This window comes from Malaclemys terrapin, chromosome 25, assembly GCF_027887155.1.
Source record: "Malaclemys terrapin pileata isolate rMalTer1 chromosome 25, rMalTer1.hap1, whole genome shotgun sequence".
NCBI classification, from domain to species: Eukaryota; Metazoa; Chordata; order Testudines; family Emydidae; genus Malaclemys; species Malaclemys terrapin.
Genome location: NC_071529.1, coordinates 3275539 through 3297031, shown reverse-complemented (window position 1 = coordinate 3297031; position 21493 = coordinate 3275539). Strand labels below are relative to the sequence as shown.

The 21493-nt window shown below is 53.4% G+C and overlaps 1 protein-coding gene across 1 annotated transcript in view; it reads left to right on the top strand.

Annotated features, from left to right (window-relative positions):
- The first annotated feature begins 1296 nt into the window (after positions 1 to 1296).
- Positions 1297 to 21493, top strand: part of LOC128829306 (vasoactive intestinal polypeptide receptor 1-like) — a 70760-nt gene continuing 50563 nt past the window's right edge. The window contains exons 1-2 of the mRNA XM_054014681.1: positions 1297 to 1373; positions 12385 to 12463. Of these exons, the coding sequence (XP_053870656.1) occupies positions 1302 to 1373; positions 12385 to 12463 (151 nt within the window). The 5' untranslated portion in view covers positions 1297 to 1301. The remainder of the gene's footprint in view (positions 1374 to 12384; positions 12464 to 21493) is intronic.

Below are 21493 nucleotides of genomic sequence, written 5' to 3'. Positions count from 1 at the left end.
GAGGGCAGGGAGCTGATTGGGTGGGGGCTGGGTAGAAGCAGGGTTAATTGCTGGGCAGGGGCCGGGCAAACATAGTGGGGGTGAGAGCTCCTGCAGCAGGGGCCATAATCCCTCTACCCAGTATGTTTGGGAACAAGGGCAACACTGATCGTCGGGCCGGGAAGTTCAGCAAGCAAAAGACGGACACAAAACCCCACGTGACAGTCTTACCCTTCTGCCCCTCAGTCTCATGATGTTTTGTGCCAATCTCCTGATGCTTTTGGTCTGACTCATGATTTTTGCTCATTTGAGGTTGGCGATGCCGTACATTGCTCGGCGCCCCAGGCAGCCCCCTCCCCAGGGCTGTACGGCTTCTAGGGTGCACTAGCTCCCGGCTGGGGTCCCTCTCCCTCTGGCTTCTGACCAATGGGCCGCACCAGAAAACCCCAGGCCTGGTGATGCAGAGGGGCTCCCCGTCCCCGTGTGGGCCTGGGATAGCTCAGCTTGGAACCTCTAGATCACCAGGGAAAGCTTAGAGTGCCGGGGAAGGACTCACCCCTTGGGGGGGGCAGCAGTGGGGGCAGGCCCTAGATTGCACTGGATAGCACTCAGCTTGGGAGTCCCCCAATCCCTGCACTTTCCATCCAGCCTCCTGCGTGGGGAGGAGGGAGAGGAGGGTGGAGCCTGTCATTTTACCAGATACAGGAGCTGTCACATGCAGTCTCTGGGAGAGACAGAGACTGGCTGGAGCTGGGCAGGGAAGGGGAGCTGGGGCCAGGGCCCAGGGAAGGAGCAAAGGGGTAGGTGGGAGCTGGGTGAGCAGCCGGAGCTAGGTGTGTGACGGAGGCACAGGGGCTCGGCTGGAGCAGAGTACAGAGGAAGGAACTGGCAGAAGACTCCAGGGGGGCAGAAGGGAGCAAGTGCCAGGGCGCAGCAGGACCTGAGGGACTGGGCTGATCTGGTGCACAGGGAGGGCGCAGGGGGAGCTGGGCGTGCAAGGAGCTGAGGGTGCAGGGAGCTGGGTGTGCAGGGGGAGCTGGGCGTGCAAGGAGCTGAGGGTGCAAGGAGCTGGGTGTGCAGGGGGAGCTGAGTGTGCAGGGAGCTAGGCATGTAGCGGGAGCTGGGCTTGCAGAGGGAGCTGCGTGCCAGGGTCATCACTGAGGCCAGGCACCCTGATCACACTTGGTGGATCCCATTGGAGAAGGAGCAGGGGACAGCACTGCCCCTGCAGAGGCAGGGACATGAAAGAGGAGCTGGACTAATCCCCTGTCCTCGGGGCTGACCCCTAGAGGCAGGGGGAGAAGTGGCTCCCTGCTCCAGAGATGCGGGGAACACTGCAGCCCTTTGGGGTCTGGCGGCTGCTGCTCCTGCTGGCAGCGATCCCACTCACACCGGTAAGTGCAGTGCCGATGCTCCACAATCTCCTCCCGGGCCAGTGCTCTGGGCCGAGGCTCCCGCCTGCCTGGGGCAGTGGAGGGCTTGTGATGGGTGGAAGGGCAGCACCTACGCTGGCAGACGGAGCTGCATTAGCCACCCACTCTCATCACTGTATGGCACGGTGCCACAGGGCAACCAGTGCCAGGTTGGCTCCCATTTCTCTGCCTACCAGTCCCCAGGGCTTAATTTGTGCCAGGGCTTGGCAGTTCAGAGCCCGGCGCCTCTGGGCCTGGCAGTTCAGAGCCCCGGCGCCTCTGGGCCTGGCAGTTCATCCCCGGCACCTCAGGGCCTGGCAGGTCAGAGCCCCGGCGCCTCTTTCAATCCCCCTCCCCCAGGGGTTCCTCAGGCTGTTTTCTCCCCAGAGCAGCACTTAAAAGTGGCTGAGCAAGGACAGCAGGGCTCACCTCTGGGGCTCCCCAGTGGGATGGGAGAGGTCTGCATGCCCTTGGGGCAGCTCCCCGAGAGCCCTCTGCCAGGTGGGGCCCGCCCTGCTCTCTGACTCCCCTCCCCGGGCGTTCTGGAGCAGTGGGCTGGCTGGGAAGTCTCTGAAATACCAGCTCAGCAGCAGGGTTGGAGACGGACAGGCCAAAGAGACACTTTCCGTTTTGCCCTGCAGCGCACAGAGAGTTTTCTCTTTCAAGGAACAAAAGACCGTCCCCCCCCCGCCCCGCCCCGCTAGAGAGCTGAGGAGCCGGGAGCCGGGCTTGCCAGGGCTAGGTGCGCCCCGGGGGCTCTGAGCTGAGGCTGCCTTTTTGTGCGCTGGCTAATGTGATGATGGTGAAGTGAGGCAGAACTCACTGAATGGAAACAAACCTGCCACTAAGGTCTCAGGCCGGGGCTGCCAGCAATGTCCCAGTGAGCTCGGGAGCTGCTGGCCCTGGGGCCTAAGGGAGCAGGGTGGAAGGAGTGGGGCAGGCAAAAGCCGGCACTGCCAGGCTCCTACAGAGAGCCTGTATTGGCAGCTGCTTCTGCCCTCTCTGGAGGCAGCCCCTCTGCTCTTCCTGAATTACCCCTGACCCTCCCCAGGGACTTGGGGAATCATAACTAGAGACCTCTCGTCTGAGCCCCATCCCAGAAGTACCTGGGCATCTCGCAGACTATAATGTATTTAGCCTTGCCCCCCCCCAGGGGCCAGCAGGGCTGTTCTCCCCATTGCAGGGATGGGAGCTGAGGCCCAGAGACACCAAGGTAGGTAGTCTCTGAACTCCCATCTAATTAGGCACCTAATTACCTTTGGCTCTGGGCCAGAGTGACTTGCCAAGGTCATGCAGGGAGTCCGTCGCAGAGCGCGGAACTGAACACGGGTCTTCTGAGCCCCAGGCTAGCAGCGAAATCCCAGCTTCTTCTGTCCTCTCTGTTCCGGCCTCGCTCCCAGGCAGAGGTACCTGAGATCACCAGAGCAAAGGACAGACTCTCCTGTCCCCCCGCCCTCCACAGCCCTGCCTGGAGGGGGGAGCAAACTGGGAGGGGAAGGTCCCGCACCGGCATCCTGCACACCAGAGGGGCACTGGATGAACGGCTCCACATCAGCCCAGCTCTGCCTGCCAACCCTCCCCACTTCGCCTTTTGGGAAGGCCCCCAGGCAGCACCTGGCCCCCCCACAGGGGCAAAGGGTGGGGAAGTGCCATGAACCCCCATCCTGCTAGCAGCATCCGCCCAGGCCCAGCGCACGGGGCACTATGATTCCAGGGCTGGGCAGGGGAGGGGGATTCTGCAGCAAAGGGCATGACCAGCTCTCCGTTCTCAGCTTGGTTTGGGCTCCTCAGGCCTTGGGCAGACTCCCCGGGAGCCAGGACCTGCTTTACTCTGCACACGGTCCCCCTGCCCGCGGGGCCAAGTCCCCCTTGGCCTAGAACCCCTGCAAGCTGCTCTGGTGGTGCAGAGAGGAATGCTCCTGGGTGAGGGGGCTCCCCCACCCCTCTGTCCCCACCTGCTGCCAGACCCCAGCGTAGGGGGCTGTCAGAGTGGATGGAGTGGGGTAGGGAGAGGGTGTGGGGGGATACACTGCGATCCGGAAAGTCTCTGCTCCTCGGCGTCCATCAGGGCCCTGGGAAGCAGCACATCAGCGAGAGCTGCCCTGACATGTTCTATGGCACTGGGGCCCACGTCAGTCCCCAAAGGGGCGGCACAATGGTGCCACCTTCGCCTCCTCCCCAGACGTGCTGTGAACCGGGGCCCTTGCGTGCGTCAGCACCACAGCTGCCCACTCCCCGGCAGCCCTGTGTGCCTATTGTGCCCCCTTAGAGCAGGTGGGGAGTGGCAGGGGGGCGGAGTCGTGGCTCCCCCACAGCTGTGCCAGTCAGCACAGCTGTGGTGTTCTGCTTCACTGCCGCTCTATGTCCCCAGCACACGACAGGAGCAAGGCACAGGGAGGGAGCCGTGTCGCGGAGGCCTGTCTCTGAGGCCTGGTGTCTTACCCATCGTGCTTTGTTCAGGGCTGTGACTAAAGGCCCAAGATAGCTCTTGGGTACCAAGGCCACTAGACCTGAAAGCAGTCTCTGAGTTTAGGGAAGTCCAACATGAGGTGCTGTCAGGTCCCCTGAACCCTAACCCAAAACCTAAGGTCTCTGACTCCAACACTAACCCAGCTGGAGTTACTTTAAAATGACCTGAACCCGAACTTTCACAGTAACCTTAACTCTACCTCCAGCCGATAACTCTGCTGCCATCCTCACCCTGATCTTTATGTTTTAGTAACAGAGCTGCAGAGGTGACTCACAGTTATGAATGGCTGATGCTGAGAGCTAGGATCACCTTTCTTAGGGAGCTGGGAGATTTCCCTGCTGTCCTTTGGCGAGAGAGAATTCAGCCCCTATGCCAAACAATCGCTATCGGGATGGGGAACCCCAGGAGCGATCACAACAGCAGTTGCTGCCAGCCCTGAGAAATGTGTGCTTGCAACAGCCGCATGTCTGGGCTGCACAGCAGAACAAGGAGAGCACTAACACATTCCTGGAGGGAGGGCAGTTGTATTGCATTTGCAAATTCCGGATTGGTTCCTGCACCTGACAATCCCGGCATTAGAGATAGAGAAGGGAATCAGTTAGTGACCCCCCAAAGGGGCACTTGCTGAATTGCCCCAGGACAAACTCAGCAGCAGCTGCTTCCTGGAAATGACAGTTGAAAGTAATTGCTAATAGAAAGAGAGAACAAGCTTCCGAAGCAAGGCCACTGCGTGCTCGCTGCCTCCAAGGCTTGGAGCAATCCCAGCAGGACGTGTGCATGCAGGGTCCCGCAGATGCCACGGTGCTGTGCAGTGTGGGGAGTCCTTCTAGAGCCCAATCCCACAGCATGCTCAGCAGCCCCTGGCGGAGCTGAGAAGCCTCAGCTCCCATTGGTTTAGGTGCAAACTGGGGTAGCTCAGCACTGTGCAGGATCAGGCCCACAATAAGGAAGACCCCCCCACCTGACTTGCCCCCTCCCTGGAGTCTCTGCACAGCTGGGTTGAGATGAGATCAGAGTGACAGCTCAGCCCTACCCCTGTAGGTCACGTCGTGAGAGCCTGTCGGCTGTCTGCTCAACATGCTGATACAGGGCTCCGAGCAGGCTCCGAAGCTCTGGAGACAAGCTCCATCCCCATGAATAGGGATGGAAAATGCTGAGCTGGTGAAGGATCCAGCCATGTATTTTGAACACACCCATCACCATGATGTCTGGGACCAAACACTTTCACCTGTGCAAACCTCCCAGAAGTCCACAGGGCCAGGGCCGGCTCCAGGGACCAGGCATCCAAACACATGCTTGGGGCGGCACCTGGTAAGGGGCGGCCAATCTTGGGGTGGCAGGGGGCAGCGCGGTGCGGCATTCCGCGGGAGGGGGGGGTCGCTCGGCAGGGCGGCCCTTTTTTTTGCTGTTTGGGGCAGCAAAAAAGTTCGAGCCGGCCCTGCACAGGGCTTAACTTAATTCTTTATAAGCAAGGATGGGTTACCTACCTCATCACTGCAGTCTAATCCTAAAGGGCACATTGTAAGGTGCTGTTCGGGTGGTTCAGCATGATTCAGAGGATCACTGAACTCAGCCATTTCCCCTGCCCCCAAACATTAAACCATGGGCTGAGGTTCCATGAACCAGTCCCGCCTCCTCCCATTCACACACGCACGCAAACACGCTGCAACCAAACAATAGCTATTCACTGTGACTAAACCGTAGCTTCCTCTCAGAACTATGCACAAGCACTTTACGTCAGCCTCTCAGTCATGCGGAGTTGTGAGAAGCTGGTTTTTCACACAGCTATGCACAAATTCACCAGTGCCTTCCAGACTACTGGGATCTAGTGAGAGACTCGGAATCTGCCCTCACATGCACACGATACTCCCCGCTGTTTGCAACGGGCAAACAGAAAGGCGGGTTGAGAGCACAGCTGCACCCAGAATATGCAGCACCTGCATAGTGGATTTGAACTCCTCGTCCTTGAATCCTAGGGACACTGCGTGCTCCCGGAAGCCACCAAGGGAGAACTAATGTTCCTGAGAGTGCCCAGCTTTGTACCATAGAAACACGTCCAAACTGCAGTATTTTCCCACTGAGCAAAATAATTCCATGCACTGCTAATTAGACAAATATAATGAACATTGAATTAAACAGACCTCTCACACCAGATCATAAAACGATAGCTTTTTTGTAAAAGCAGGAATTGTATGTGCCATAATGAACGAGGCAACTAGATGCCACAGAACAAATATAACTTCGAGAATTTTTCACTTGACCAGAGCTCAAATAGCCGGGACTCAGACTGTAAACTCTGTACGGAGGGACTGTCTCTTGGTTTGCATTTGGACAGCAACTCACAGAATGGCATCTTAGTCCATGGTGAGACAACTAATCATATCGTCAGCGATCCATATTTGCCATGCTAAAAATGCCTGGTCCAACTCCCATTAAAGTCAGCAGAAAGAGGTTTACTATTGATTTAAGTGGACGTTGGATCTGCCCATAAAATACTAGAGCAGGGGCAGAATTAGGGTCGTTTGGACGCTGCTCAGAGAGAAGGTGTCTCTGAGTGTGAACTGGAGACTAAGACTTGTGTCAAAACTGTGATGGAACCTTATGATATCCTTCGTCATTAATATTTGAGGGAGTTGATGGCTGTGGTCAGTGGTCCTGTATGTCTGCTCTAGAACTGCACAAAGCAGCTTAAACTGTAGCTAAGTTTTTGCATGGGAATTGTCTTTGTTGTTTGAAAAGTAGCATGCCAGGTGCCTCTGGTTTTGAGTGTGTGTCTGCAGGAAGTTCTGTGTCAGGGGTGCAGAGGTTTTCCTAGAGCAACTATGTTGGTTTAACCCCTGGGTTAAACCCCATCACCCTCCCAATTTGACAGCAAACCATTGATAATTACTCTTTGAGTATGTTCTTTCAACCAGTTGGGCACCCACCTTAGAGTAATTTCATCTAGATCACATCTCCCTAGTTTACTTATGAGAACGTCATGCGGAACTGTATCAAAAGCGGCACTACAGTCAAGAACTACAACCTATCCTGAAGGATGATCCCTCACTCTCACAGACCTTGGGAGACAGGCCAATCCTCGCTTACAGACCACCCCCCAACCTGAAACAAATACTCATCAGCAACTACACACCACACAACAAAAAACACCAACCCAGGAACCAAACCCTGCAACAAACCCCGGTGCCAACCTGTCCACCTATCTATTCAAGGGACACCATTATAGGACCTAACCACATCAGCTGCCATCAGGGGCTCATTCACCTGCACAACTACCAATCTGATATATGCCATCATGTGCCAGCAATGTCCCTCTGCCATGAACATTGGCCAAGCCTGACAGGCTCTACGCGAAAGAATAAATGGACACAAATCTGACATCAGGAATTATAACATTCAAAAACCAGTAGGAAAACACTTCAATTTCCCTGGTCACTCAATAACGGACCTAAAAGTGGCAATTCTTCAACAAAAAAACTTCAAAAACAGACTCCAACATGAAACTGCAGAACTGGAATTAATTTGCAAACTGGACACCATCGAATTAGGTCTGAATAAAGACTGGGAGTGGTTGGATCATTACAAAACCTAATTTTCCCCATACTAATTTCCCCCTACTGTTACTCACACCTTCTTGTCAACTGTTTGAAATGGGCCATTCTCATTACCACTACAAAAGTGATTTTTCCTCCCTTGGTATACTACTGTTAATTGAATTGTCTCGTTAGACTGACCTCCCGCTTGGTAAGGCAACTCCCATCTTTTCATGTGCTGTGTATTTATACCTGCTCCTGTATTTTCCACTCCATGCATCTGATGAAGTGGGTTCTAGCCCACGAAAGCTTATGCCCAAATACATTTGTTAGTCTCTAAGGTGCCACAAGGATTCCTCGTTGTTTTTACTAAAATCAGGGTATATCACGGCTACTGCTTCCCCTCACACACTAGGTCAGTGATCCTATCAAAGAAGGAAATTAAGTTGGTTTGACAAATCCATGCTGGCTGTTCCTTATAACCGTATTATCCTCCAGGTGCTTACAAATTGATTGTGTAATAATTTGCTCCAGTATCTTTCCAGGTATTGAAGTTAGGCTGACTGGTCTATAATTCTCTGGCTCCTCCTGGTTCCCCCCCACACACTTTTTTTAAAGATAGGTACCATGTTTGCGCTTCTCCAGTCTTCTGAGACCTCTCCCACCCTCCAGGAGTTCTCAAAGATAATTGCTAAAGGCTCTGAGATTTGCTTCAGCTAGTTCCTGAAGTAACCTAGGATTAATTTAATCAGGTCCTGCTGTCTTGAATACATCTGACTTATCCAAATATTCTTTAACCTGTTCTTTACCTATTTTGGCTTGCATTCCTTCCCCTTGGTTGTCAATATTAATTGGGTTGAGTATCTGGTCACAATTAATCTTTTAGTGAAGACTGAAGCAAAATAGGCATTAAGCACCTCAGCCTTCTTGATGTCAATTATTAGTTTTCCTAAGTAGAGGACCTACATTTTCCTTTGTCTTGCTCTTGCTCCTGTAACCCTTCTGCCAGGCCGAGTTGATAGCAGCAAGGGCCGGGTTCAGTACATAGGGGTCCCCTCCCAACAGCGTAACACAAAACCAGCTCAAGCCTCCCACCTAGTGACCTGGGAAAATCTTCCACACACCCCTGGGTGCCTCAAAGAGGCAATACTTCCCCTTTCGCAAGCACAGAGTCTCGGTGTAGCAGAAAATGTTTAATAACATCAGGTAAACGACATAGCATTAAATTGGGAAAACACCACAACTGGAGTTCATAGACCAAACCATGAGCCCGCCCCAGCAAATTGGGCCGTGTCCTTTCCCTTTGGTTCTTGAAACAGCAACCCAAAAATCACCCAAAGTCCCAAAAGTCCAACACCCCCAAAGTCTCTTGGGTCCAGCAACCCAAGAATCATCCAAAGTCCCAAAAGTCCAACAACCCCCAAAGTCTCTATCCCTGGTCAGTGCAGGCCCAGAGTTCAAAGGGGTGTGTGCAGGGTGTTAAGGGGCACCTTACGTGATCCGAGGCCGACTGGCCGCCTCTCTGTGGGGTTCCGCTGCAGCCTTCACCACGAGCCAGTCCACTTCCACCAGCTGTCCCGTGAGCTGCTCCTGCCATCCCACGAACTGCTCTGCTCTACCAGCTGCTCCGCTCTGCTCACCGACCCGTGAGCCGCTCCAGCCGTCCCCACAAACAGCTCCACTCCTCTCTGCTCGCTGTTCCTTGGGCCACTCCAACCGTCCCTGCAAGGCTCCGGTCTGCTAGCTGCTCTGCCAGCCACTTAGCAATATAGCTTCAGGCTCCCCCACTAGTTAACACAGCACTCAGTGATCTCAGCTCTTAGTAACTTTAGCTCTTTTGTGATTTCAGCTTGTAGTAGGGGAGCCCCGGTGCTGGTGCACCATTGGCCCAAAGTGAATTCAGTTCAGCAGCCTGTAACTAGACTCCTAATAGAATCAAAGTTAGCTCTAACATTCAACAGTGGAGAGAGGAGGAGGTTCAACTGATGTTTCAGGCTCACAGAAGGGGCCCACATCACCAAGTACAAATATCTGCCCCCAACCTCTCTCAAGTCACTGGGTTTTGGAACCCATGTCCCTCGTCTAGTGAGTGCTACTTAGGTGATGGTGAGACCCTCTGTCTGTGACAGACCCCGACCAGTGGGGTACAGGAGTCTGGTAGAGGGCAAATATACTGGTCACTGGATGAGTAGTTTTCTGTTCCCTGAGTGACCAGAGCAGGGGCTGCAATAGAGTAATCAGGAACCTGCTAAAACCAGTTAAGGCAGGCAGGCTAATTAGGACACCTGAAGCCAATTAAGAAGAAGCTGCTAGAATCAATTAAGGCAGGCTAATCAGGGCACCTGGGTTTTAAAAGGAGCTCACTTCAGTTTGTGGTGTGAGTGTGAGGAGCTGGGAGCAAGAGGTGCAAGGAGCTGAGAGTGAGAGGGTGTGCTGCTGGAGGACTGAGGAGCACAAGCGTAATCAGACACCAGGAGGAAGGTCCTGTGGTGAGACTAAGGAAGGTGTTTGGAGGAGGCCATGGGGAAGGAGCCCAGGGAGTTGTAGCTGTCATGCAGCTGTTACAGGAGGCACTATAGATAGCTGCAGTCCACAGGGCCCTGGGCTGGAACCTGGAGTAGAGGGTGGGCCCGGGTTCCCCCCAAGCCTCCCAATTGACCTGGACTGTGGATTCTTCCAGAGGGGAAGGTCTCTTGGCTGTTCCCCAACCCACATGGTGAATCTCTGAGGCAAGAAAATCCTCCAATAAGCGCAGGACCCACCAAGATAGAGGAGGAACTCTGTCACATGTCATAAAACAGTTTCATTGTCCTTGATTCACATAATCAGGGTAACAACACTTTATTCCTTCTACCCCAATAACAGAGAAATTGGGGATCCCACAGCAGCCAAAGTGACCATTTGGGGCTGCCGTGGGCTCATGCTAGGCGGGGTGGGTGTGCCTATGCAAACAAGTTCAGCCCCTGAAGATATTTTCCACACTAGTCATAATTCACCACCAGATGTCAGGGTAGAGCTCATCCTGACCCTGCTTACACTCCTAATGTATTTAAAGAACCCTTTCTTGTTGCTTTTTATGTCCCTGGCTGGGTGTAACTCATTTTGTGCCTTAGCCTGTCTGATTTTGTCCCTACGTACTGGTACTGTTCTTTTATACCCCTTCTGATCAATTTGGTCATGTTTCCACTTTTTGCACAATGTCCTTTTTCATTTTAAAACAGTTTCTAATTGTTAGGGATTATGATGAGACCTTCCTGGGGGCAGTTTAGCCCACACACGCTAGGGAGGGGTCTCCAATGCCTTCCTCTGAAGTATTTGCTGTTTGCGCTGTCAGAGACAGCATACTGGACTGGGTGGACCTCGGCTCAGATCCAGTCTGGCAATGCCCATGTTCCTGTGTAAAACCCAAAAGAAATTAATACTACTTGAGGAGGTGAAATGACTGACCTTACTTACTGCCTGTGCCTCTGCATGAGTGGCTAATGGCTAGGCCAACATACTAGCCATTGGAACAGAGCAGGAAAGGGTCAAATGGTGACACTGTAGAACCAATTAGCAGATGCCCATATGGCCTTAGACCTTCTTCCTTTCAGTTTCTGCTGAGTGCAAGGGCTAATTCACTACCTAGCTATCTATCCGCATGCACATCTATCTATCTATCTATCTATCTATCTTCTATTTTTATTGTTACCATAGTATCTGAGTGCCTCACGTTCTGTACTGTATTGACCCTCAATTTGAGGCATGGCAAGGCTAATCTGGGCACCCAGTTTGAGACACCTAAGGACTGATTTCCGAAGAACTGAACTCTGGCCTCTCCAACATCAGTGGAGCTGTGGATGCTTTAGTGCCTCTGAAACACCAGACTTGAGGTGTCTCGGGTTGGGCATGCAGAATTCTTGGGCATTTTTCAAACACTGGCCTTACTCTTTCTGCACCTCAGTTCTGCTGCTGTAAAAATAGATGGGGAAAAAACAGGGCAATGTTAATAAAGATGTTGTTGTGATGCACGCGCCCAAGGGGGCTGAATGGGCATTTCCTAGCTTCTGCATGCTTGACTTCGCAACCTGCCTACTGTTCTCTCCTTTGGCACCGAGCAGAGTTTGTGAATTGCTTTGGGAGGCTTAGGGATGTGGTAGGCTATGTAACTGTCCAATCTCATTAAAGGTTTATAACCTTCCTGTCCTTTAAAAAAATATGCCAGCAATGGACTTTTCTGGAATGATCCTGATATCCAAATGTGTTTGAGAGTTCTCTCCCAGATGTCTCGCTATCCTGTACATTCAGCACTTGTCCAGATGACAGAGCCTGAAACTTTAATGAACCCCCTGTACCTGTACTGCAGAGACATCTTCCCACTGGTTTGTCTTGGAATAAGAGAAAGGTTTTGCCTTCCTACAACTACCCAGGTGTCTCCTCTTCAAACCTGTTAAAATGGACAGGACCAAGAACTAGGAAATCTATTGCAGAGAACAACCTTGTCCTGGCTGACAGAGGAATGTGAGAGACATGACCTAATAGTTTTTTCTGTCTCTAATATATTTTGTTCTCTTGCTCGGTTTCAAATACTCTGCTGTCCGTCCATTCCCCCACCCCCGTTTCCCCTGGTAAAGGGCTCAAATGGCTCCATCTTGAAAGCTCAGATTCTCTGTATGGCACCGTGGCTCTCAGAGGAGACCTCTTAAACACAGGGCACTCAAAATGTATTGTAAATGATGATAGTCATGTTTGTTAACACTGTTCACCAAGCAAAAACCATAAAGCAAAAGAAATATGACAAAACCAGGGATAAAGGGTAGCCGCACCGCGAGGACTGCCTGGGGTTGAGGCTAGTGGAAATATGACACACAGGAATATTTTGTCCTTGAACAGAAGGCATGGGTGTGTTAAGAGTGAAAGCCTTTTAACACCCTGTGTTCTGGTGTCTGTCCGTTTCCTCTTGAAGGTGCAGGCGACCCACCCAGAGTGCTCCATCATTCTGCATTTACAGGAACGAGAGGCTGAGTGTCTGGAAACAATCAGGAGGGAAAACCAAAGCAATGAGTCTCCAGAGTCTTCCAGCTGGAAAGGTGAGTGAGTTCCAGCATCACTAGGCTTCCTGAAGCCTCTCTGATGGGGCGAGGTCTCTAGTGGAGAAGGGAAGGACTTGACTCCAATGCCTCGGTGAAAGTTTCACCAACACTGGCCCCTGAGTGAAGATGAGAGAGTCTGCAGTATACATTGGAGACCCCAGCGAGGCCTGCAGAAAACCAGGGTAGATCAGACTGACATTCCAGATATTTTAAAGTAAAAGAACCAAGGATCTTATGGTGCTGATTTTTAACTCCTTAATCCCTTTTTATATTTAAAAAGACTTAAACAAATGGGTCACAAATCCAGTTTACAAAAAGAAAGCTCCTTTGCAGGTCACTTTTACTGATAGAGCTGGGGTTGCAAAGGTCCAGAGATGGGCAGGGAATGGAGCTGGAGATCTGTCTGGGTTAAAGTGGTCGTATTTTTTTATCGAAACCTTGCCGCAACTTCATGCCAGTTGACTGGGCAGTCAGGGATCAGGCTCTTTCTGTTTCTCTAGCCAGCTGTATTGAAGATCTGTCACAGGCTCCTAGGTGCTAAGATGTTCTTAGAACTTCTGCTCTGCTGTGCCAAGGCTAACGAGTTAATTGTGGGTCATCAGCGTTTGTGCCTGGGGGTATGTGGCCTTGGCATCATTGAAATCCTTCCCGACAGTTGTGCAGCGCACACACAGGCAGCCAAAGACAGACACCCCACAATACTTCAAAACCTGAATAGTTCCTCACTCTGGGGAAGTTTTCATCTAAGTTCAGCAAAGCCCTTTAGAAGGATATTGTTGGAGGAAAAGCCTCTTGCCGGTGCCCACACTCCTTCTTAGGGGAAAGAAAGCATTCATTTTCTCTTGGATTTGGGCTCAAGAATTGATGTTCTGCTTTTTAAACAAACATTGCAAACGGGGTAGGAGGCAGTAAAAGCATCTGTCTGTCTACTGCAGGGAGGGTAGGGTGCATAGACAGGTGACCTTTAACTTCCAGACCATGGGTGGCAGGTGAAGCTTCCACTTGGGGAGGCTAGCTTCCTGTCCCACCTCTTCCACCCATGGCCCCACCCCTTTCCCCGCTTGGCCCCCTCCCCACTCACTGCGTGCGACCCTCCTTTCCTCCCACGGCTGATTGTTCCAGCATTTGTTTGCTAGCAAGGAATAAAATGTGAACAGCTGTACTAGTATATTGTGCTGGTTACATTAATTACAGTGTGTGCATTGCAAACCTGCCTGGTGTGTGCTACTACGTTCACTTTCATCCCCAATGGGCAGCCAGACCAGTGACCCTCAGGGCAGCGGAGCCCCCATTCCCTCCCACACGTGTGCCTGGCTGCTCATCCGAGGCAACCCAAACCTGCGCTCTGGCTGGGCACCTGCAGGCACGCACCCCCTGCCCCTACAGTGCCCACACTCACCGTTGCCTCGGATGAACCCTTCCCAGAAGGGAGCTGCTGCCTGGGGGCAGACGGGAGGAGAGTGGGGCCCAGGGGCATGCGTTGACCCTGGGGCGGGTGGGTCCAGAGCCGTTATGGGGGGCTAGGGATAGTACCACGCAGGGTTCTGTCCACTTGTGTGTGTGAGAGTGGGGGGCTGTTCCCCCCCAGCTGAGGGTGGGGGAGAGGGCTGTGTCTCCCCCCGCTGGGTGTTTGGGGGGAGCTTTGGTTCCCTTCTGGTCTGTGGGGTGTGCTCTGCTCCTAACCTGTCACTCTAGCTGCCCCCCAGGGTTTTGTGTAGGGGGCTCTGTTCCTGGCCATCCCCCCCTCAGTGTGTCTGTTCAGAGAGGGCTCTGTCCCAGCCCCTCAGTGGATGTGTAGATTGGAGGAGGGATTTTCTCTGTGCCTGGTCCCTCCAGGGTGGTTTTTATGGGCACCGGAGAGGGGGGTGCAGTGCTGGAGAGGAGCAGCCAGGCAGTGGCGGGCGGAGAACACTGAGTTTTTATATGTGCCACACAGGTTTCAGGATGGCAGAGGAGGTGGTATCTGCTACTCAGCTTCCCGGTTCAGCAGCAATCTCCCTGGGAAGTCCAAGGGACCCGGGAAGCTGAGCAGCAGATACCGCCTCTTCAGCCGCCCAGGAACCTGCATGGCGCATGATAAATAAGCAAAATCTTCTGGCAGAAGCCCACTCCCAGTAGGGAGGGGAAGAGGCGGGGCCACCACAGCCCAGAGGTCTGGCGGCAGGGTCGGTGGTGGCCTATTATAACCACTGCTCCTGCCCCGGACCCCAGCTCTGTTCCTTGCTCTGGGGACAAGATCTGGCACGTTTCCAGTCCCTTCCCACCAATCCTTCCTCGCACTGGAGCAGGGCTGCTCACATTTTCTTGGCCTGGGGCGCTAGTCACGGGGACAGTGTCTCAGGGTGGTGCTAACCCAGAGGGGAGTCTACTCACATCAAGGCATATTCTCATCCCACCCCATCCCTGTGGTATCCGAGCCCCTTCCAGTTGTGCACTACGTGACAGGACTAACCTCTGTCCCATTTAGTTCATCCCCTTCCCATGGGGATAGCAAGGGTGTGGTGGAGTGGGTCATTCTGGTAGGCCTTTGTTTCAATGTGTCCACGCTGCTGTATGTGTGTCAATGAAGGCCGGACAGAGGCGTGGCTGGTGTTCAGACCAGGAGGTGGGGAGGATTCTCTCCTCTGGGGGTTCATTTCAGAGTCGGGGCTGCCCCCCGAGAGCGCTCAAACTTCCCGCTTGGGACAGAAAGTTCTGTGGGGCCAGAGGAGCAGAGCTGTCCTGCGCTGTCCTCATCTCAGGGCTGTCAGCTCTTGTTGATACACTCGTCCCAGGTCCTGTAGCGCCTTGAAGATAGGGACTGAGAACTTGAACTTGACTTGCTGTTCTGTGGGAAGAAGCGCAGGATGGAGATAGTCCATGTGGCTGAGGAGACACACTGCAGGGCTCTGTGCTAGCTGGAGGATGGCTTGGGGACCAAGGGGGAGAAAATACATTCGGGAGGAGGACAATCAAGAGGAACATCGGACTGTGAACAAGCCGATATGGGCAAGAGCCTCACAATCTGCTCTGTTACTAGTATTAGAACAGCTGCAGCTAAGCCCAGGGCCCCATCGTGCCAGGCGCTGCATGGGGTGAGACGCAGACCCTGCCCCAGCGAGCTCACTCTCTGAACCGACAAAGAGTGGGAGGAGAGCCAGAGACAAAGCAACTTGCACCAGGTCACCCAGCAGCAAAGCCAGGCTGAGAACGCAGGTCTCTGCAGTGCTGCCCCATGCACCAGATCACGCGGCCTCTAGCGAACATTGTGAACTCAACCGGCAGAAGCCCCAGCCCTGCAAACTAACCCAAGCCAAAGGCTGCAGAACACTTTAGGCTCAGGAAGGGGGGGGCTGGCACAGAGAATCGGGGTTTGAAAGAGAAATTCCTAAAATGACCTCAGTGGCTTCCCTGGAAAGGGCCCTGAAGTTCCTCCATTATGAGCTGGATAAAAATGCGATACATTCCTCAGGGTCAGCAAGAGCTCTGGGTTTCCACATAACGGATTCTCTATCCCCAGACGGTGCCTTGTTTGGCTCCAACCTCCCCCACCTTCCTTTGCCATCAGTGGGGCGGCTGAGCTCCTCTAGTTACTGCCCCTCGGGGAGGGAGAGTCACGTGGATGACGGCCTAGTACGATGGGCGTACAGAAGCGGAACAGTCATGGTCTGTTATGAATTTCAGAAAACTGCCTGCTGAGCCAGAAACAGCCAAACTGCTTGGGGTGCTCTCTGAGTGAGCCCAGCCTAAGCCCAGCGTGAAGACGGTAAAAGGCCGAAAGGAAATGCAGCCTCCTGAATCCATCTGGAGCTGACAAGAATCCAAAATATGATCCACTGTTTAGGCAGATTCATTCCTAACCTGTCAGCAATGCTATGGCCTGTGAATGAGCTCCTGGAGTCGTGTACTCCAGCACAGCTCATTGCAGGGAAACAGCTGAGGACACAGATTCCTAGCTCAGACCACAAGTGCTGCCCTGTGCCCATATTAAAACCATGTTCTGCAGCCTGACACAGCCCTACGCCACATCCCACGGCCTGACACAGCCCTACACCACATCCCACGGCCTGACACAGCCCTACACCAAATCCCACGGCCTGACACAGCCCTACGCCACATCCCACGGCCTGACACGGCCCTACACCACATCCCACGGCCTGACACAGCCCTACACCACATCCCACGGCCTGACACAGCCCTACGCCACATCCCACAGCCTGACACAGCCCTACACCACATCCCACGGCCTGACACGGCCCTACACCAAATCCCACGGCCTGACACGGCCCTACGCCACATACCACGGCCTGACACGGCCCTACGCCACATCCCACAGCCTGACACAGCCCTACGCCACATCCCACGGCCTGACACGGCCCTACGCCACATCCCACGGCCTGACACAGCCCTACCCAACATCCCACGGCCTGACACGGCCCTACGCCACATCCCACGGCCTGACACAGCCCTACGCCACATCCCACGGCCTGACACAGCCCTACCCAACATCCCACGGCCTGACACAGCCCTACGCCACATCCCACGGCCTGACACAGCCCTACGCCACATCCCACGGCCTGACACGGCCCTACGCCACATCCCACAGCCTGACACAGCCCTACGCCACATCCCACGGCCTGACACGGCCCTACGCCACATCCCACGGCCTGACACAGCCCTACCCAACATCCCACGGCCTGACACGGCCCTACGCCACATCCCACGGCCTGACACGGCCCTACGCCACATCCCACGGCCTGACACAGCCCTACCCAACATCCCACGGCCTGACACAGCCCTACGCCACATCCCACGGCCTGACACAGCCCTACGCCACATCCCACGGCCTGACACAGCCCTACGCCACATCCCACGGCCTGACACAGCCCTACGCCACATCCCACGGCCTGACACGGCCCTACGCCACATCCCACAGCCTGACACGGCCCTACGCCACATCCCACGGCCTGACACGGCCCTACGCCACATCCCACGGCCTGACACAGCCCTACCCAACATCCCACGGCCTGACACGGCCCTACGCCACATCCCACGGCCTGACACGGCCCTACGCCACATCCCACGGCCTGACACAGCCCTACGCCACATCCCACGGCCTGACACAGCCCTACGCCACATCCCACGGCCTGACACAGCCCTACGCCACATCCCACGGCCTGACACAGCCCTACCCAACATCCCACGGCCTGACACGGCCCTACGCCACATCCCACGGCCTGACACGGCCCTACGCCACATCCCACGGCCTGACACAGCCCTACCCAACATCCCACGGCCTGACACAGCCCTACGCCACATCCCACGGCCTGACACAGCCCTACGCCACATCCCACGGCCTGACACGGCCCTACGCCACATCCCACAGCCTGACACAGCCCTACGCCACATCCCACGGCCTGACACGGCCCTACGCCACATCCCACGGCCTGACACAGCCCTACCCAACATCCCACGGCCTGACACGGCCCTACGCCACATCCCACGGCCTGACACGGCCCTACGCCACATCCCACGGCCTGACACAGCCCTACCCAACATCCCACGGCCTGACACAGCCCTACGCCACATCCCACGGCCTGACACAGCCCTACGCCACATCCCACGGCCTGACACAGCCCTACGCCACATCCCACGGCCTGACACAGCCCTACGCCACATCCCACGGCCTGACACGGCCCTACGCCACATCCCACAGCCTGACACAGCCCTACGCCACATCCCACGGCCTGACACGGCCCTACGCCACATCCCACGGCCTGACACGGCCCTACCCAACATCCCACGGCCTGACACGGCCCTACGCCACATCCCACGGCCTGACACGGCCCTACGCCACATCCCACGGCCTGACACAGCCCTACGCCACATCCCACGGCCTGACACAGCCCTACGCCACATCCCACGGCCTGACACAGCCCTACGCCACATCCCACGGCCTGACACAGCCCTACGCCACATCCCACAGCCTGACACAGCCCTACGCCACATCCCACGGCCTGACACAGCCCTACGCCACATCCCACGGCCTGACACAGCCCTACGCCACATCCCACGGCCTGACACGGCCCTACGCCACATCCCACGGCCTGACACGGCCCTACGCCACATCCCACGGCCTGACACGGCCCTACGCCACATCCCACGGCCTGACACGGCCCTACGCCACATCCCACGGCCTGACGCCACATCCCACGGCCTGACACGGCCCTACGCCACATCCCACGGCCTGACACGGCCCTACGCCACATCCCGCGGCCTGACACAGCCCTACGCCGCACCCCACGGCCTGACACAGCCCTACGCCGCATCCCAGGGCCTGACACAGCCCTACGCCGCACCCCACGGCCTGACACAGCCCTACGCCACATCCCACAGCCTGACACAGCCCTACGCCACATCCCAGGGCCGTAGCAACAAAGAACGTGGCCCCCTCCGAACATATGTCTGGGCGGGGCCCCTTACAATGCAGAAACTGGAATGCGGTATTTATTTTATACAATATACAGGGTTCATCTTATGTATACATAGGCCTACAGTGTACATGTATTCTGTATTTATGCAAAGCGCTTCTTTCGAGCCTTGTTCTCCGCAAATTGGTTAATCAATGCGTCATAGTCCAGAGATCTGGCAATCTTGTTTTCGATTGAGATAACTGCAAGCGCAGAAAGCCTGTCATCTGTCATGGTTGAGCGCAGGATATTCTTGATCAGTTTCATTCTGCTGAAGCGCCTTTCAGCACCAGCGACAGTAACTGGTGTGGTCAGAAGAATTCTGATGCAAATGCAAAGATTCGGATATATCTCCTGAAGGCTGTTCTTGTATATGTACGTTAAAAAATTGTTTGCCGTGACAAGTCCTCTCTCTTTCTCGATGACATAAATAAAACGATTCAATTCCATTATGAGTTCGTTGGCATCAATGTCTCCCATTTTTCTTTCAAAATTTTTGCTGTGATTCTCCAGTTCATTTTCTCTGTGACACTGCTTCAGGCTGTTAGCGTTGTACAGAAATCCAAACAACTTATACCACTCCACGAGTTGGTCAAATCGCGACAAAACAGAAGATATGGCCTGATCAGTGAGAACAAGAAAGAACTGTGATTTGAATTTTTCTTCGGCAGAAAGACCACTCGAATCATCAGCACATTCGTGATCAAACATTCTCTTCTTACGTCGCACCCTGGTTTCTGGAAACACCTGCTCAATACCCATATGCTCTGCTATTTCACGTGCATTTGTGACCACAGAGATATATCCTGTATTTCGATAGTCTTCCAAAAACTTCTTTGTAGCACCGACTTCTGCCTGCAGTACGTCAATTGACACATCTGGTGACTGAATTAATTTGCTGGTTTTATTGACGTGAAATAGTATATCGTACCACGTGTACACAGTCAGAACAAAAGGCCATGTAGTAACATGGTCTAAAAGCGCACCGGCTTCTGTTGCTGTATTGCCAACTTTCTTTTCGAGCGCATATTCTCGCAAAGATGACAAAGCATTGCACAATTCTTCAAGGTGATAATGCAATGGCTTCACAGAATCAATTCTCGACTCCCAACGAGTGTCCGATAACCCTTTAACAGATATTGGCATATGTTCTTGAAGTATATCCCAACGTGAAGGTGAAGAAGAAAAGATAACGTATATTCTGTTAATCACACCGAAAAAGTCAACGGCATATTTCGATGACTTTGCCGCGTCTGAGATCACAAGATTCCAAGTGTGAGCTCCACATGGCACATACAAGGCACGGTCATTTATTTCTAGCATGCGGGCTTGAACTCCTTTATTCTTTCCTCTCATATTTGCGCCGTTATCATAAGCTAGGCCTCTCGTGTCAGCAATGTCTATTCCTAAGTTGTTTGTCTTTTCAAGAAACGCTTCCAATAAGCCCTCGCCAGTTGTATCATGAACATTAAGAAAACCAACAAACGCTTCACAAATATTGACACCATCTTCACCGTTGCATTCAACAAAGCGTAACACCACAGACATCTGTTCTTCATGTGACACGTCGGGAGTACAGTCCAAAATAACTGAATAATATTTTGCTTTTTTAAGCTGCGCTATGTTGGCCTCTTGAATGTTACTGGCAACAAGTTGAATCAGCTCGTTTTGGATCTGTGGACTGAGGTACTGAACATGTGTCTCTGCCTTCTTAATCCTCTGTAAAAGTTCGCTGAGGACAGTATCATACTTTGCAAGCAATTCAAACAGTCCCAAAAAGTTGCCATTCGAAGGATCTCCGAGCTTTTCATTACTTCCTCGAAATGCCAAGTTTCTTTCGGACAAGAAAATAATGACATCAAACATGCGTTTGACAACATTTCTCCAGAAATCTCTTTCTTTCAGAAAAGCCTGCAATTCGAGTTGGTCAATAGATGTACAGTTTACTATGCCTGACCGAAGGTCAAACCATTTCACCATACAGTCTTGATGACCTTTGCCTGTTTCATGCTGCTGAAGTCTTTTTGACAGTGCTTTCCAAGCAGATGTTCCACGACGTAGTGGTATGTCGCCAGTGCCAAATAACTTACAACAAAAACAAAAAATGACATCTTTCTGAACTGAGTACATTAACCATGAATGTCTTATTTTCTCGCCATTTGCCATGGTTCGATAGAAATGAGTACTTGTGAACCTCCGTCTTTCCTCGTTAAATGGAAATTCGTAACTTTCATTCTGCTGCGGTGGGCCACATGCAACAATGTCACACACTTGCCTGTCCGATATTATAGACGGCCATTCTCCTGGAACATCAGTCAGTGGTTCAGACTCAGATACGTCTTTCCCGGCAGCAGCTGGAATATCTGTCACAGTTTGTTTGGTAGAACAACTGGCTTCACCTTCGACCTCACTTGAAGCACTTCTGGATACTTCTGGATACGATTCGTCGCTGCTAGCACTGTCCGTTTCATGTGCCTGTACCTGTACGTTGGATTGCAGCGCAAAATACGTTGACAACTTTGGAATTTTCTCAAGTTCTTTCTCGGCATCTTTTGCTGCCTTTTGTTTACTAGCCCCG